This window comes from Natrix helvetica, assembly GCF_964273705.1.
Source record: "Natrix helvetica genome assembly, chromosome: 4".
NCBI lineage: Eukaryota > Metazoa > Chordata > Lepidosauria > Squamata > Natricidae > Natrix > Natrix helvetica.
In genome coordinates, this window is record NC_138550.1 from 133,157,583 (window position 1) to 133,174,739 (window position 17,157).

General features: G+C 41.7%; 2 protein-coding genes across 4 annotated transcripts in view; one reads left to right on the forward strand and one right to left on the reverse strand.

Moving 5' to 3' along the window:
• CSPP1 (centrosome and spindle pole associated protein 1) overlaps window positions 1–1,957 on the forward strand; it is a 56,043-nt gene extending 54,086 nt beyond the window's left edge. For all 3 annotated transcript variants that reach the window (XM_081951728.1, XM_081951730.1, XM_081951729.1), the window contains one exon: window positions 1,127–1,957. In XM_081951728.1, coding sequence (XP_081807854.1) covers window positions 1,127–1,353 — 227 coding nt within the window. In that variant the 3' untranslated portion in view covers window positions 1,354–1,957. The remainder of the gene's footprint in view (window positions 1–1,126) is intronic.
• A 1,305-nt stretch (window positions 1,958–3,262) lies between these two features.
• ARFGEF1 (ARF guanine nucleotide exchange factor 1) overlaps window positions 3,263–17,157 on the reverse strand; it is a 67,434-nt gene continuing 53,539 nt past the window's right edge. Inside the window, exons 34-39 of the mRNA XM_081951727.1 lie at window positions 16,728–16,857; window positions 15,249–15,388; window positions 7,529–7,697; window positions 5,584–5,722; window positions 4,907–5,024; window positions 3,263–4,579 (exon numbers count right to left, since the gene is read on the reverse strand). Of these exons, the coding sequence (XP_081807853.1) occupies window positions 4,415–4,579; window positions 4,907–5,024; window positions 5,584–5,722; window positions 7,529–7,697; window positions 15,249–15,388; window positions 16,728–16,857 (861 nt within the window). The 3' untranslated portion in view covers window positions 3,263–4,414. The remainder of the gene's footprint in view (window positions 4,580–4,906; window positions 5,025–5,583; window positions 5,723–7,528; window positions 7,698–15,248; window positions 15,389–16,727; window positions 16,858–17,157) is intronic.

A 17,157-nucleotide genomic window follows, 5' to 3' on the forward strand; every position in this document is an offset into this window, starting at 1 on the left:
TGATACTTGTCTTTCGTATACACAGATTGGTGCTCAGAACTTCCACCTATATGTTTTAGAAAGGACTGAATTTATCTGGAAAAGTATCCACTGTTTGATGCATATGCAGTTTTTTGTTTGCCCTGGGGTTAATTTTCTTTAAATTTTACACTTTTAGTAATTTATTAGTTAGTACTAATTTGTTTTATATAGATACCTTTATATATCGATAGATCTATTCTTCCCTCCATGCATACAATATTTCCTGTATCTTTGGCTGCTGTACAATCCCTGAGCATCATAGAGCCTCCTGTATATTTGTTGGCAAGGTATTTTTCTTCAAATGCTTCATCTCGTTTTTTCTAAAAGTGTCTTACGTTGTTGTGGCCAAAAACTTCTAACTGTGTCAATAATCCAAACCACTATGCTTCAAAAGAGTGGGGATTTGTAAGTTTTCTTTTGCATACCTGAGATGTTGACTTTTATGATGAGGTTGAAGAAAAATGCTGTTTTGATAACACTCCCATACAAAATCATTATTGTATAAATAATGTTCTTCTATGCATAGGGACACTAATGTCAACTAAATGTCAGTAGGTCATTTATGGTGACTCCTGGTTTCTGTTTTGTACGTCTGATTAGTTTTCAGGCCATTCCAGCAGACTTTTTTTCTTAAGTCTTCACCACAGTCAGCAAGTAATTGAAACCTGAAGAAAGATTGGTTATTTCAGCAAGTCAACCTTGAAACAATCTTCCAAATTGATCATGAAGTCCCTCCGTGACCAGGAGTGCCTTAAGTTTTGCATACAGGTGTATGTAAGAAATATGGCAAAAAGGGGAGTTGGATCCTCCAGTGCTGTTTTAAGGCCTAGTATGCAGTTGGTTTTGATCACCTTCATACTTACCTTAGAAACGCCATTTCCCATCCTTTTGTGTCAAATAGCATTATTTGACCAGTCACTCCAGAATAAGGAAATACTGAAAATCTGAAGTACCCCAATTGGGCAACAGTTTTGCTGACCTTGCTGCATTTTTATTCCACAGAAGTCCTCTGTAATACTGAAGAATGAATAATTTGGTCACTGAAATATATGGTAGGATACGAAGTATGACTTCATATATTAACGTTTATTTGTTTTTCCGCAAGCTGACGACATTTCATTGGGGAATGGTGATGACATCCTGAAGGAATTACTTCCTAGAGATGGCAGAAGACCCAGTTCGATTGATTCTGTGGCAACTGAGCCATGGCTTAGACCCGGGACATCAGAAACTCTTAGAAGACTCATGGCTGAGCAGTCAAGTCAAGCTAAACCAACTTCTGAGAAGAGCATAACATTCAATTGGCAGGGGCTGTCAACTGCCCATGGCTAAATAAACTTGTGTTAAAGCTGTTTGTGCCTTTCAAAAGTTTCACTATTGCACTTTTATATTTGTACTTGATTGTGAAAACAATTCCTACTTTGTTTAATTATTGATACATTACTGATAACCTCTAAATTTGGAAATATATTACCACAGTAAATTTTCATGACAGCTTCAGAGTATAGCTAAACATACAATTTAGAGTACATTTAATGGTACTGAGGCAAAATTTATTTTTGGATTATTATTTTTCTCTGAAAAATTACCTCAGACTTCTGCAAGATTGAGAAATATGACCCGAATGTAATCAAATAAAATACTGTGGCTTATTGTTCTTAGACATGCAATAGACGTTTAGGGACTACCCAGAATTTAAATTCATTGCTGCTTTACTTCTAGATTACTACCACAAATTTTATCCAATCATTTGTTCTAAAATGCTGGTGTTTTTTAATATGTATATATGCGTGTTCAAATGTCAATAGTGAATTCTATAAATGTATTTATGTTCATGACTTAAGATGACAAAAATTATATTTTTATCATGATTCTATTGAAGTACTTGTGAAGATGGATATTTTGTGAACTGAATAAATTGTTTTTAATAATTAAAGCTCTGGAGTTTTCTTGATGATACTTCTTTCTCATTGTAGTAGAAATGGCATGTTCATTGAATTTCATTCTGGAACTAAATTCTGTCTAAACTGTATTAAGTGTAGTACAAATTTGTTGATTTGTTAACCCCTTCACATTTATTTGGAAGGAAAAAAATACAAATGTTACTGAAGGCAAACTGCAAGGCTTTATCAATACAAGTTCCTTTTTGTGTAACTGCAAGATGTTTACATACTATTCAATATTTAACAGTATGTGTAATATACCATTAAAATGGACTCTTTTCCAACAAGAATCAGTTTCCCAACTATAAAATCTGGAAGGCTAGATGGGTAGAAAAAGATACCTTGAAGAATTTCCTGATCACCTAAATATAACTTTTTCCTTTCCTTCACTAGGATGTAGTTCTCCTTTATTGAACATTTAATTGTAACAAAAAACAATTGATTTTAGGCAAATATACAGGGAAACAGAAGCTATAATAGCAAAATACAGTAATTTGTAATGTCAGTCATTGGCAACGTCATTGGTTACTAACCCCTTTTCCTCCAAATAGGGAGGGATTATTGAGTCTCTCATATGGGGTCCAAAAAGTACTTCATAATACTTCAAAGCTGAAGAAGCTTCTTGGATGAGAAGTGAAACGTCTTCAAAGAAAAAACAAAGTCCAGTTGCCTCTTGAACAAGCACCTTTGGTACTTCATTGTAAGTTTAGCTCCTGTCCTCAATTGCCTAGAGCAAAAAGGAAAGAGATGTACTACACTGGTTTTCCCAAGGGAATTAGAGTAGGATTACCCTTCTGCCTCATTTGAAATCCTTGATTTACAGCTACTCTATAGCTATAAGATAGTAAAGATCCAGCAGTCTTGTTCTCATCACAGGCTGGGAAGCTGCTACCTGCCTTTTCTGCTCTGAATAACAGACAAGCCACTTATTGGATGATGAAGCTACTACCCTTGATCAACTATCTGACATTTGCCGTATCGGCCCTGTCTTGTTTTTTGTCTGGCTATTGGAAAGATTTTTGCATGGGAGTCAGTTTGAGGCAGCGTTCAGTTCTGCCATTCTGTATGAGAGACAGAATACTGTACTAGATCTTGATTTAGCTACAGCTTTTCCCAAATAAGGTGATTTTGAACTGAAAAATAGAAGGAATGATACTTAAGTTAAATTCTTTAATGACTTGCAAACATGCTGAAGGCAGTTTGCTTCAGCACTGTTAACCATCATTGTTAAACTTTTACGTTTCTTGAAACATTAAAACAAGTAGTTTTACATTGCATTGGTTTTCATTGCACCGATGAAAGAATTCAAAAACTTTATTGACTTATAACCTGATTAGAATATGCCAGATGAGAACCAATATTGTACAGAAAGTTGTACAGAATTTACATAGAAAACTTTACAGAGCTGTACCATATACATTTTTCCATCTGAAAAAATTTTCTACATCCACTGTAAGACAGAATGCTTGACAATCTTTTCTTTAACCATCAGAGCACAATTCACAGTATGAATACATTTCCAATAAATTTAAAACCGTCCCTAAACCATGCCAGATTTGTTACTTGAATATATTTAACATTACATTCTGTACACAGAGTGAAATCTACATCAAACAACCCCCCCCCAAAGGTGACATAAGATAAAACCTAGACTCATTTGCAGTGATTCAAGTTCCAGCCCAGAAGGATCGTTGCAATGGCTTATTATATTTAAAAGCCCTATCACAGGTATATTACAAACAGTTAAGCCAGTTGTGACTTTTTCTCTGCCCTTCATTAAAGTTAGCAGGACTAACTTTTAGGATACAGACCAAATCAATCACAACATAAACTCAGACTAGTGCATTTGGTAAACAAATGTATGGGTTTCTATGAAATCATAAAAGAAGGCAGGAAGAACTATATAGTGTTTGTAATTTTATATTACAGACCTGCACTCTATGTTTTTTCACTGAAGAATGATTACCTATATCTCATCTTGAGTGTGCAGATTTTTTTTCAGAATAAGAATTCCATAAAGTTGCTAGATCTCTTAACTAGTGTTTTCCTGTGCTCTCAGTACAAACCATTCTTTCAAATACAGTTCTCCTGAGTTGAACTCTATGGAAGTTCAAACTTTTTAAGTGTTAGTTCTTTGGGTACATATCTTAAGTTTACAGCCATCATAAATATACATACGCACACACATACACATAATATGTATGCATGTCTGAATAAGAGGACATCACAGTCCAAGCTGACAATAAGACTGTTTAAAACTGGCTCAATGCTCAACACAAGCCAGGAAAGGGAGGAAGAAAAATCCACTGGAGAATTAAAAGTTTTGCAAGCCTAAGTTACAGCTTTACTCTATACTGTGAACCTGTAGATGCCCACACTGCCATATAGAGACCCTCATTATGAACATCCAGTGCAAGTTGATTTGGTTCTTAGTTTCCTTAGTTATACTTCTACTGCTTGGCTACATCTTCCTCTTGATCTGCTGGCTGAGATATTTGGAAAACAACTCCAATTCGTAGAAAAAATCTTCTCAAAACAGCCCGGAGCTCAGGAATCAGATCAAATTGCATTATTTCACACAAAAGTGGATAGTAGAAAGATGCATGAGCTTTGAACTAAGGGGAAAAAAGAATTCTATTAAGTTTTTGAACGAGTAAATGCACCAATTCGAACATTACAATAAAAATTATTATTACAATAAAAATTATTCCTCATTCCATTTTCTGAAGGAACAAATGTGTATGGGCTTATTGGCACTGAAGTACTGATACCAGAAAAGGGAAAAAGGCAAATGGCAATATGACACGAATGGATTAGAATGTTTTTATTCCTCAACAATGGAAGGGAATCTATCCTAAAACTGGTTTATTACAATTAGGATATGTTGTTTGCAAAGAAAAAAACCTGGGCTCAATCCCTAACTATTCAGAATGTTTACTTACCCGATCATCACTTATCTTCAGAACCTTTGCTAAGAATAAAAGTAACAGGCTTGTCCAAGCTTCCCGGTGACTCTCTGAGGTCAAAGTGAGGAAGTAGCTGAGAGCTTCCCTGCAGACACTACAAGCAACATGCAGCATAAAACCAAAGTTTAGTTGCTTATTTTCAAAACAGAATCCTTATCAGAAAAAAACTGCATATTCAGAAAGATAATTCAATAATCACATTCTACACCAACACATTAAAAAGAACATTAGTAAGCCCAAAACACTTCAGCATATTGTAAAGCTGTCAAGGAGCAGCTGCAATGGAGTGTTTCACTGATTACTGGATGTTCTCTCAAAGATGCTTACAGCTGGCAGTCAATTTTTCAGATATTGGTAAGTAGTAAAAAGAGAAGGAAGGAGTGAGATCATAGGCCTGTTTACTGAACCACTGAACAGCAATAATAGCAAATATTCCCAATAAGCAAAAAGTTAGATCTAGAGAAATGCTGATAGACAATGACTTATTGGTTCCTTCTTTTATCTTGTCTTCTCAAGATTCTTCTTTTGAAGAACTTTGCTAAATGGAATCATCTGTGTCATGAGGTTAATTTCTCAAAATTAATCAATTCAGTATGTCTTTAAATTTGTAACTACTATTATGAAACCAGGTAAAAGCTATGAAGAAGCCATACTTTATTAATCGTTGTTGCACTTCTTCCCAGGCATCTTTGCGACTTTCATCCATGTACATGCGGAATAGTATACGTAACCCACAGGCAAGACTGCTAGTCTCCTGTTTTAAAAGATTAGGCTTCGATTTCCCTTTGAAACCTGCCAAAACAATATCTGTTATTTAGATTTTATTGACTATCTAAAAATCAGCACTTGAATAAAAAAAAGGCAAAAATGGCTATTGCATAGGCTATTCAGCTTCCCTAATCAGGATGCTTCTAAAATTCGACAGGGAGTTGGATTTGAATTAATATCATCTTTTTTAAGCAAAATGTTTTACTCCATACGGTGCGGCAGCTTTGCACCATGCTGTTGTGCCAGGCCAGGGTGGTTGGGACTTTCTGGATCACAGTGGCTTTGTACCACACTGTAACTCAAGGGATTCTTAAGCCCCAGAGTTGCAGTGGACCAAGAAGCTCTCCTGAGCCACAGTATATTCTTTCTTGTCTCTATCTATAAACACACCCTGTACTCTCTTTCCCTGGCCTTCCAGAACTCACTAACTTCAGTTGATGGTGGTTAACTGCAGCACTCCCGTCCCAACTCAATGTGGCCGGTGTTAGTCCTCCCAGGGCCCCTCTCCCTCTCCCTCTCTCTCTCACACACACACACACCATGGCACCTCTGCACTCTTTATCTGGGACTTCCTCTGCTTCTCAGTGAATAGGACATCTTGAATTATGATAGCAACTGGGCCTGTTAGGATTGCTGTTGCTAAGTGCTGTAGCCATGTGTTACGCTGCATCATTCAGCAGCAGAAATTCTTGTCTAATTGTAGTCATCAGCCGAGGACTACATTTTGGTATCCATGGGATCCTCTCTTTTCCTAGCATGTTTCTTAATGCCTGCTTTGTTCCTGCTCATCAAACAATACATTTTGTAAATTAAAAAGAAAAAAGAAACCCTGCCAGGTTTCTGTGATTGGTTATACGAATGGGTGCAACTATGTTGTGAATGAACAGACCCCCTCCTCCCTCACATCCATTTTGGGGTTATGGAATCTCAAAATTTAATGCATGCACATGTGATAAAAAATGCTAGTGACACAGCACAACATTCAGTATTTATATATAATTTTTGTTGTTAGAAATTATGGTTACCCATCTGAAAATATTGAACTCTTTAAATAATTATTGAATTATTGAATCAGTCATTGAAGAAATGAGTGAACAACAAAGGCAAATCCAGAATTCATATTCCTCTAAAACTTTCAGAATAAAAAATGTGGGTTACAGATGTCAAGACAAGATGAAATGTTTCCGTTATCAGTACAACTTGAAGCTATTGCTGTTTTTCATCTATAATTTTACTATGCCACATTAAAATAACTTACTGTACAGGTAGACTTCAATTTAAAACCATTTGTTTAGCTACTGTTCAAAGTTATGATGGCAGTAAATGAGGAAGATTTACCATCAGTCCTCAGAATTCTGGCCATCGCAGTATCCCTGGAGTCATGTGAGTGACATCTGTGTCCTAGTGCCCAGTTTATAATTACAATGTTGCAGCAAGTTCTAGCCATATGATTACAATGTCAATACTGACTTCCCACAAGCAAAGACAATGCAGAAGCCAACAGGAAGTTGGAAGTTATTCCTGCCACTTTTTCACCAGCCTATCCTTTCTACCTTCTACTTGCAACTGCCTGTGCTCTCACACGCAGCTGCTTATCTGGAGTCTCATCTCTTCTCATATAACAAATGTCATGGTACTGGAATAATAATGGCAATTGTGACTATGGGACTGTGGTTGAGCAATGTGGTCAAGTTAGGTCACATTTTATGACAACACTTGCTTAGTGATGGAAAATCCAGTCCTAATTTCTGTTGTAAGCTGACTACCCGAACAGTATTTTTCTGTAACATTCATCATTTAAAGTCCTTAAAATTGGCAAGAAAGACTTACCTGCTTTCCAAAGTGCAGTTCTTTGCTCATTATTTGAGTTGAAAGCCTTAGCAAATTTATGAGATTCTAATAAACAATCCAGGAGTTTGAAAAGCTGCTGTGATGTTAAAAAATGATACATTCCTTGATCTTGTGTGTCCACATGAACATTAAAGTCTACTGCATCCCTCTGGAAGGAAAGGAAAGGAAAGGAAAGGAAGGGAAGGGAAAGGAAAGGGAAAGGAAAGGAAAGGGAAAGGAAAGATCAAGTTTTATTATAGTTAGCTTTTTGGGTGTCACAATGAATATCAATATGGTTTCCAGCTGTTGAGAACAAACTGATTTCATCAAGATATCATAAATAAATGTCAAATATTAAACCTGAGTTTATGGCATTAATTAATTATATTAGAACATGTTGATGCAAAATGCACAAATAATGTAAAAAGATGTAATTGACCTTACTTAGTTACTTAGCCTTCAGAGTAAATCAGATACAAGAAATGTTGTCCATTATTTTGAGTTGATGTCTGCATGCAGATTTTGCCCACTGTATTCTGAAGTCTGCTAAATGAGGAATCTGTTCAATTGACATTTTACTCTAAGCAAATTTAGAACTATGTGGTAAATGACCGTTGGCTTACCTGACCGATCGTTCTCTGGGTGCTGCGGGAGAGTCCAAGCATGGGTTAAACACAGTCTATCTGCCCTAGGACTGAGTAGATTTTTCTTCGACCACGCCTCCCTTTGCCTCATTGAGATCAGTTTAAAAACAAAGGTCTTATCTGTTGCAGGATGCCTGTCCAATAGTCAAATTAGAAATAAAGAGTCTTGAACACCTCGTTAGACCCTGGGTGGGTTTGGACTCTCCCACAGTGCCCAGAGAACGACCATTCAGGTAAGCTAACGATCATTCTCCTGTGCACTGGTTGGAGAGTCCAAGCATGGGACATACCCAAGCTATTGTGTCCCAGGGAGGGAAGAGTTAGTGTCCAGAATATCCGTAGCTGAGGCTACCCATTGCAAAACACGTCTGCCAAAGGAGGCTTCAGTGGAGGCAAATGTGTCAATTTTGTAATTCCTGATGAACGCTGTGGGGGACGCCCACATAGCCGTTCCGCAAATGTCAATGATGGATGCCTGGGTTGCCCACGCTGATGTAGTGGCAGCACTCCTTGTGGAGTGTACCATCACCCAACCCGGCATGGCCCTGCCCTGGTGTTTATAGGCCATTTTAATGCAGGCCCGCAGCCAACGTCCAATGGTCGAGGAGGAAACCTTTCGTCCCAGCAAACCAGGCTGAAAAGAAATAAAGAACGACTCGGAGCATCTGAATTCCTTGGTCCTTTTAACATAGATACGGACAGCTTTCCGAATGTCCAGCTTATGCCAGGAGCGCTCCTTAGGATGCTTGAGTCTAGGGCAAAAGCTATGAATTACACACAGTTCCTCCCTGACAGAGAAAGCCGCAAGCTCTGAAACCCTCCTAGCAGAAGTAATTGCCACTAGGAAGGCAGTCTTGAGAGTCAAGTGACGGAGACCGGCAGTTCAAATGGGTTCGAAGGGTGTGCGTGTCAAGGCTTGCAGAACATAAGGTAAGTTCCAGGAAGGGTATTTGTGTACAGTTGGAAGGCATATGTTGGATGCACCCTTCAGAAAGCTCTTGATCTGAGGATGTTGACTCAGGGAACAAGAGCTGGTTCTTGCCAGGATGGTGGACAAGGCTGCGATCTGGCGACAGAGATTGTTTGGTGCCAGACCTTTGTCTAAACCATCCTGAAAGAAGTTCAGCAGTTGAGGTATGGATGCTGATACGTCACTGATACAATGCTCCTTGCACTAGTCCGAAAAGACGACCCAGGTTGCGTCGTAAATGCGTGTCATTCATGGTCTTCTGGATGTTTGGATGGTCTGGATGACCTTGTCAGAAAGATCCGGGTGGCTGACAGCTCCCTGGCTGAGGAAGATTTGCTCCTGAGGAATTCTCCATGGTTTCCGAAGGGAAAGGCTGACAAGATCCGCATATCAGGACCTCCTGGGCCAATGCGGAGCTACAAGGAGGATCTCCGCCTTCTCCGCTAGAAGCTTGGCGATCACCTGCAGAATGAGTGGATAAGAACCATCGAAGGGCGGGCCTGGCCGCTCTCAGCTCCAGCCAATTTATGCTTTGAGCTGCCTCCCTCTGTGATCATCTGCCTTGTGTCATCTGTCCTTGGCAATGCGCTCCCCATCTGTAGAGGCTGGCATCTGACGTGACCACAACTCTGTCGGGTTCCCTGACTGCCATCGAGTGCCACCATCTGAGGGAGCGGCGTACCTTCTGAGGAAGCAGAACCCGTCTGGGAGAATTGCTGCATTTTGACCATTGCATCGGCAGGAGGAACCACTGTAGTTCCCTGGTATGAAGGTGTGCCCAGGGAACTGTCTTCAGGCAAGAAATCATGATGCCGAGAAGTTGCAAAAGTTGGACAGTCGGTATTAGTCTGGTCCGTCTGCACAGATTAATTCTGTTCCTGAGATTGCGTAGATGGTCCGTAGAAAGGAACACCTGGCAAGATATCGAGTCTATAATGGTGCCGAGGTGTTGAATGCACGTGGTCGGCTCGAGATGACTTTTCTTTCGGTTCACCGAAAAGCCATGTCTTTCTAGTGTTCGAATGTTGATCTGGATGTCCCTCAGGGCCTGATCGCGACTCGAAGACTGATGATGATATCGTCCAGGTAGCATTCCAAGCATATCGGACATGCACGGAGATGAGCCGCTATTGCTGTCAGAAGCTTTGTAAAGGTCCTGGGCGCTGATGAGAGGCCGAAAGGGAGAGCCCTGTACTGATAATGCCTCCCGTCGTAATGGAACCGCAGGAACCTTCTGTGCGACACATGGATGGGCACATGCAGGTACGCTTCCTTTAAGTCTATGGAGGTTAGCAGGTCTCCCTGCCTTATGCAGTCCAGGATGGACTGGAGGGACTTCATCTTGAAGTGCTTGTAGGCCAGATGATGAGTTAGGCACTTCAAGTCCAAGATGACCCTCCACCCCCGTGAACTCTTGGGGACCAGGAAAAGAATAGAATAGAATCCCCTCCATTCCTGGTCCATTGGAACTAGCTCTATGGCCCTTATTTGCAGAAGGTGACGAATCTCTGCCTGCATCTTGAGGGGGTTCTTGGGGAGGGGGCAGCGAATAAATGTCCACGGGGGAAACGTGAGAAAATCTAGGACTAGACCCCTCCTGATGGTATTGAGGATTCATGCATCCGTGGTGATTTTCTCCCACTGGTCGGCATAAAGTTGTAACTGACCGCTTATGGGAGGGTTGCCCTGCTGGTCACTTGGTGTGTCTTAATTGGCAGCCGTTGGAACCGCCGCGAAAGGGCTTCCAAAAGAAGCCCTGTTGCTATCGACCCCGGGGCCTGAAGGAATTCCTGTCCTGATTCCTGTCGCTAGACTGGGGGTTGGGCCTCTGGTAAGAATAAGAGGAAGATGCCTGTGTACTGTCCTGGTTATGAAATGGCCGCTTCTTGAAAGAACCGGACCCCTTACGCTCGTTCTTCTCGAGAGTGGCCAGAAGGACCTTTCTCTTGTCCTTTGTTTCTAGCAATAATTTGTCTAAGGCGTCTCCAAAGAGCTGCCCTCCCTTGAACAGAGTTGAATCCAGTTTCCATTTGGCCTTCATATCCGCCTGCCAGTGACAAAGCCACAGCAGGTGGCTTGAAGTAACATTTGATGTGAGCGTCCGAGAGGCAAACTTTGCCACATTTAAAGAAGCATCTGCGGAGTATTCCACCGCAATTATGATCTTATTAATGTCATGGCGCCACCGAGATCCCTCCGAGGGAGGTTTAGATCTCAATTGGCGTAACCAAAGTAGGGACGCCTCGTGAAGAAGGACGCAGAGGTGGATGCCTTGATGGCCCAGGCAGCTGCCTGGTGCATCTTATGGCAGGCTCTTTCTGCCCTTTTGTCCCCTGCCTTGAGCCCCTCCAGGAGATCTGCTGGCAGGGTCGAGTTGGACATCAATGAGACCACCAGGGCATCCACCTCTAGCAACTCCAAGATATCGTCCATCCTGGCTTCCAGAGAATACAAGTTTTTGTCCCCCCCACTGGGGATAGCCAATGTGCCAGGCTGCGCCCATTGGCGCTGGACAACGTCCATGAACAAGTCAGGGACTGGAATCAGCTCCTGAGCTGGAGCGTCCTCCTTGAAAAAGCCCTGCTTGTGGTCCTGGGAAGTAGAAGGTAGTTCCACACCCTTAGAAGTAGTAGGGGCAAGTTCAGTGGAGGACGTGGCCTTGTATAAAATGGCTTTGAACAGGGGTGGCTTGAAAAGGCCTGTAAAGGTGGGTTTATCGGGAGGCAAATCCTCATCTTCCGATAATTCAAAATCGTCTGCAGTTTCCTCTTCCCAGACTGACGCCTCCGTCGCGACAGAGGTTCCAGGAGAGGTTGGGGCATGATCCCTGGGCTCAACTGGGTGAGAGGTAGCCTTGGGAGGCCTACTACCCCTGGATTCTTTTTGTCGAATCCCTCCCTGACCTGGGCCCTATCCCTTGTCTCTATTGGGGACCCATGGTTCCTATCCACCTGTCTTGGGCCGCTTGCTCCCTGAGGAATCGTGGGGCTTCTCTCCTTCAGTGCCCTTCTGCCCTTTCCCTCCTTTGGGTGGAGGATCTGGCCTACTGCGCTTCAAAGAGGACCCAGCCAGCTCCTCCCGTGCCTCCAAACCCCCGTCTGCCATTCATGCTGCAGATGATAACAGGTGCAGTAACACAAGACGAGTAATGAACTTGGAGGCGAAGCCGCAGTATAAGAAAGGCACCAGACGCGAATCAGTTGGCTCAGCAGCGTTGGCAGATCAGCATGGTCGCTGGAGGGTGGCCTGGTGGCCAAAACACTCCAGTGCCGCCCTCCAGGTGATATTGAGAGTCGCTATGGGGGAGGAAGGTCCTGCCGGCGCCCTGGACAGAACCAATCACATCCCGGCAGCGATCTGCAGCTGAGGATTAATTGTGCGAATCTGCAAGGTCTTAGAGTCCCTTCGGCGAAAGGCGCAGTTTGGGGACATTCAAAATGGCCACTGGCATCTTCCTGCCACAATTAAAAGTCCTCAGAGGCTTGCCGGCGATTCACTTTGCAGCCAGGGAAAAGCGTGTGAAGAAAATGCCTCCCAAAATACCATCGACCATGGTATCCTGTTGCACCGACTGGAGGGGTTGGGGGTTCAAGGCACCGTTTTGCGGTGGTTCGGCTCCTACCTTTCCGGCCGGACGCAACGTGTGTTGACAGGGGAGCAGAGGTCGACCCTAAGCCCCCTCAATTGCGGGGTGCCACAGGGGTCGGTCCTCTCGCCACTCCTGTTCAACACATACATGAAGCCGCTGGGCGAGATCATTCGTGGTTTCGGGGGGGGGGATATCATCTGTACGCTGATGATACTCAGCTGTACATTTCCACCCCGAACCACCCCAACGAGGCCGTCGAAGTGATGTCCCGGTGCTTGGAAGCCGTACGGGTCTGGATGGATGGCAACCGACTCAAGCTCAACCCCTCCAAGATGGAGTGGCTGTGGGTTCCGGCCCCCCGGTTCAACCAATTGCTTCCATCTTTGGCCATTGGGGGCGTACAACTGGCCCCCGTGGAGCGGGTGTGCAATTTGGGCATCCTCCTGGATGCCCGGCTGTCCATGGATGACCATGTGACAGCCGTGGCAAGGGGGGCATTCCACCAGGTTCGCCTGGTGCGCCAATTGCGCCCCCTATTGAACCGGGATGCCTTACGCACAGTCACTCATGCGCTGGTGACGTCTCGCCTGGACTACTGCAATGCTCTCTACATGGGGCTTCCCTTGAAATGCACTCGGAGACTGCAGTTGGTCCAGAATGCGGCCGCGCGGGTGATTATGGGGAGTACAAGGTACTCCCATGTGACACCTCTCCTGCGCGAGCTGCACTGGCTTCCTGTGGTCTATCGGGTGCGTTTCAAGGTTCTGATTACAATCTTTAAAGCGCTCCATGGCGCAGGACCTAGTTACCTGCGGGATCGCATCCTGCCCCATACATCCCTACGACCAATTCGCTCGCACAGAGAGGGACTTCTCCAGGTGCCGTCTACCAAACAGTGTTGGGGGGCGGCGCCTAGGAGCAGAGCCTTCTTTGTGACGGGCCCAGCCCTGTGGAATAACCTCCCCCCTGATATCAGGATTACCTCTGACCTCCGCTCCTTCCGTGTAAAGCTCAAGACCCACCTCTTCCAATTAGCTGGCCTGGCTCAACCATAGTTTTATCTTATCGCTCCTGACGGGTTTTTTAAATCTTGTAAATTAATTGAGGGTGTTTTAAATTGTCAATTTTAAATTCTATTTTATATATTTGATACCTCCTCCATGTATATGTATATGTGTACGTACGTTTATGTGTTTATTTTTATCTGTATATATATTGTTCATTTGTATATTTTATGTGTTTTTATTGTACGCCGCCCCGAGTCCTTCGGGAGAGGGTGCGGCTAACAAATAAAAATTTATTATTATTATTATTATTAAAATGGCCACCACACTTGCCGGGGCAAAGGAATCACCGCTGCGCTCCAACGGAGCTGCAAGGCACTTTTGGAGGCTCGCCAACAAACTGACGGCCGGAAAGCAGCAGGAAACCTCCTGCTGCCCCCACGCTCACCGGCAGCCACCGACAAGCAATTATACTCTCTCCGACTGCTGCATGCAACTGGCAGCCGATCGGGCCCCCGACAGTCTCCTTAGCAATTTAAAAAGGCAAGCCGAATTTTTGCGTTCCTTCCAGAGCAACTGACTAAAGCTACAGAATTAATCGGAAAGAAACAGGAAAACAAAGAAATAAAAGAAAAACTAATGCTATCTACTGTGATTTGTCCCAGTCTACCTGCACAGAACTCACCAAATTTAGTCCTAACGGGCAGATTGAGTTTTTGAACTGATCTCAATGAGGCAAAGGGAGGCATGGTCAAAGAAAAATCTACTCAGTCCTAGGGCAGATAGACTGTGTTTAACCCATGCTTGGACTCTCCAAGCAGCGCACAGGAGAAATATAATTTACGCTATAAAAGTCTACTGTATATGAATTCTAAACTATGTTATTTAATGATTGCCCATATCCAAAGGACAAGAAAACAGCATCCTTCAGGAGCATCCACTATTTTATGAAGCCACAGTGATGAGGCACATTATATGCTTTATCCTAAAAATCTGTACCTTTGTCTCCCAAATTATTTAAGAGAAAGGCACATGGCAACACTTACAAATAAGAAATAAGGAAATCTGCATCAGATGTGAAGCTTGTTTGTATCTAAAATCTATTTTCTATGTAGATATTTTGGCTAAATATGATGCACTCAAATGCTTTACAGAAGAAACAAGAAACTAAATCTCACTTTCAATATCTAATTTTTTGGGGTATTTAAATAAGAAATGTTCTAAGGATCTTTAGGAGTTGAGAAAGCAAACAACAAAACATACTTTGTGATAACACAATGTAGACCAAATCTGAGATACTTGCATCTCAATTCTGGCACTCAATTACAAAAGGATGTTATGATGCAGGCCCAATTTTTCTGTTATCATAGTTTATTCTGGATACTAATTGAAATGTTTAGAAATCTAGGACTTTTCCTCCAGAAATTACAACCTTTATGAAACAGAGCATTTGGCTCAAAACTGGAAGAAGAAAACACTTATAAGAATATGCATCCTAGTGGACTCTCCTTACCTGTGCTGCAGCTAGATTTTCTGCATCTTCTTTTTTGCTAGTTGCTGGGAAAAATACAATGTTGTCTATTGTTTGAATAAGTTCCAGCTGTACCACACATTTGATTAACAGTGCACCAAACAGTTTCTGATCTGGAAATTCTTTTAAAACAAGAAAAAAGTAAAATAAATTTGGTAAATGAAACAATCATGCAAACCACTAACGATCTATGTTTGTTAGAAACTTTCTACTGTCTGCCAAATTATTTGCATTGAATATACACTAATACAATTGTCAAATGTATTGCTCTAAATTATCTATATCTACAGTACTTGTAAAATTAATGATAATCAATATAAAGACTGTAAGTGTTGTTGAACACAAACAGACAGAAGCCCTAGCCACAAAAGGTAATGAAAGTTACTGAAATACAATCCAATAATTTCTGAAGAGTTAAATACAGCATTGTCCATCTGTATCTTTAACACAAATATCATAGAAATGTTATTAATTGAACATCAAAGCTGTACAAACAAACTGAATTGTGCTAAATTTCAGCTGAAAATTTAAATTAAAAAATAGATTAACACTAAAATATCTTGAATAAAGTTTAAAAGTTTGTCTCAAAAGGTGTAACATTCTTTTGGGGAATGAGAGTATATTGTCATTTTAAATAAGCATGGCCCAGACGCAAAAGGTGCTGAGAGAAGTTTGGAATATTTATTGTAGGTCACTTCCATACCATAGTTTCTACTCTCCAGCACATAACTGTCTTCTGCCAACCTCAAAATGTTGAAAATAATAACCATGGCAGCTTTATGATGAAATATGGGAGTGTAGGGCAGTAAGAGTTCCTACCCAAAGGTGAACAAATAGTTTATAATTTCTGCAGAATTGCAGTGACTCTAGGAAAAAGAAACATACAGTTTTGCTGTGATTTTAGTTATGCCACAGTTCACCCAGCAATAAATCAACTCAACTTTCTACATGTAGTTGTCATTGTAAAACTGAATGGCTTCAGAGTCATTCCAAATTCATATGAAAGTGTGCTGTATTACTTTTAATATTGTTGTTATGTGACATTTTTTTCAGAAACTTTTAAAGCAATACAAAAATGTAGAAAAGATTGAAAACGATAGCCCACTGAAAAGAACTTAGAAGACAGGAATTTTTTGTTTTAGTGTCTTTTCTAAAAACTTGAAAGTGGGAAGCAATCATAAACACCAGAAAAGAATATACACCCACAATTAGAAATGTAAAGAACATCACAGGTGACAATCTTTTCTTAATTTTCAGGAATCTTAGCAATTAGGTTACTGAGGCATTTAAAATAAGAGAGTAGGCCCTAAGAAAGCCAAACTCTTTTTGTAATATTCATTCTCAATGCTCATAGAATTTCAAGTGTTATTTCTCACACAAACAGCAACCTTTCAGAAGGAAAAACAAACATAGAAACAAATGCAGATTATCAAACAAGTATTTATAAACATTTATTCTTACTTGCTATAGGTTTGTTTTTGCTGACCTCCTCATTTGCAGGCAACCCTACAATAGGTTGAAACTGGCGTCTATCTAATGGTTTTGGTTGCACAGAATCATGAATATCTACAGATTTTTGTGATATGGCATCCTGGAAATAAAAGATAAAAATGATCTCATATGGATTTGGCAAACAAATAAACTTCTTAGGAGCACTTTAATACAACAAAGTGAATTTGCTTTGAAGTAGGATTTTTGGTTCATTTATCTGGTAAGTCAGGGGTGTCAAACTCAAAGCCAAGGGGTCGGATCTGGCCCGCGGGGTGCTTATCTGGCCTGTGGGGCTGCCCTGGAAAAGCAAAGGACTGACCTGCAATGCCTCTGCCAACGAAAACGGAGCTTGGGAGGGCTGTGTGCAGCCTCTTGAGCTCCATTTTCACTGGCAGACGGT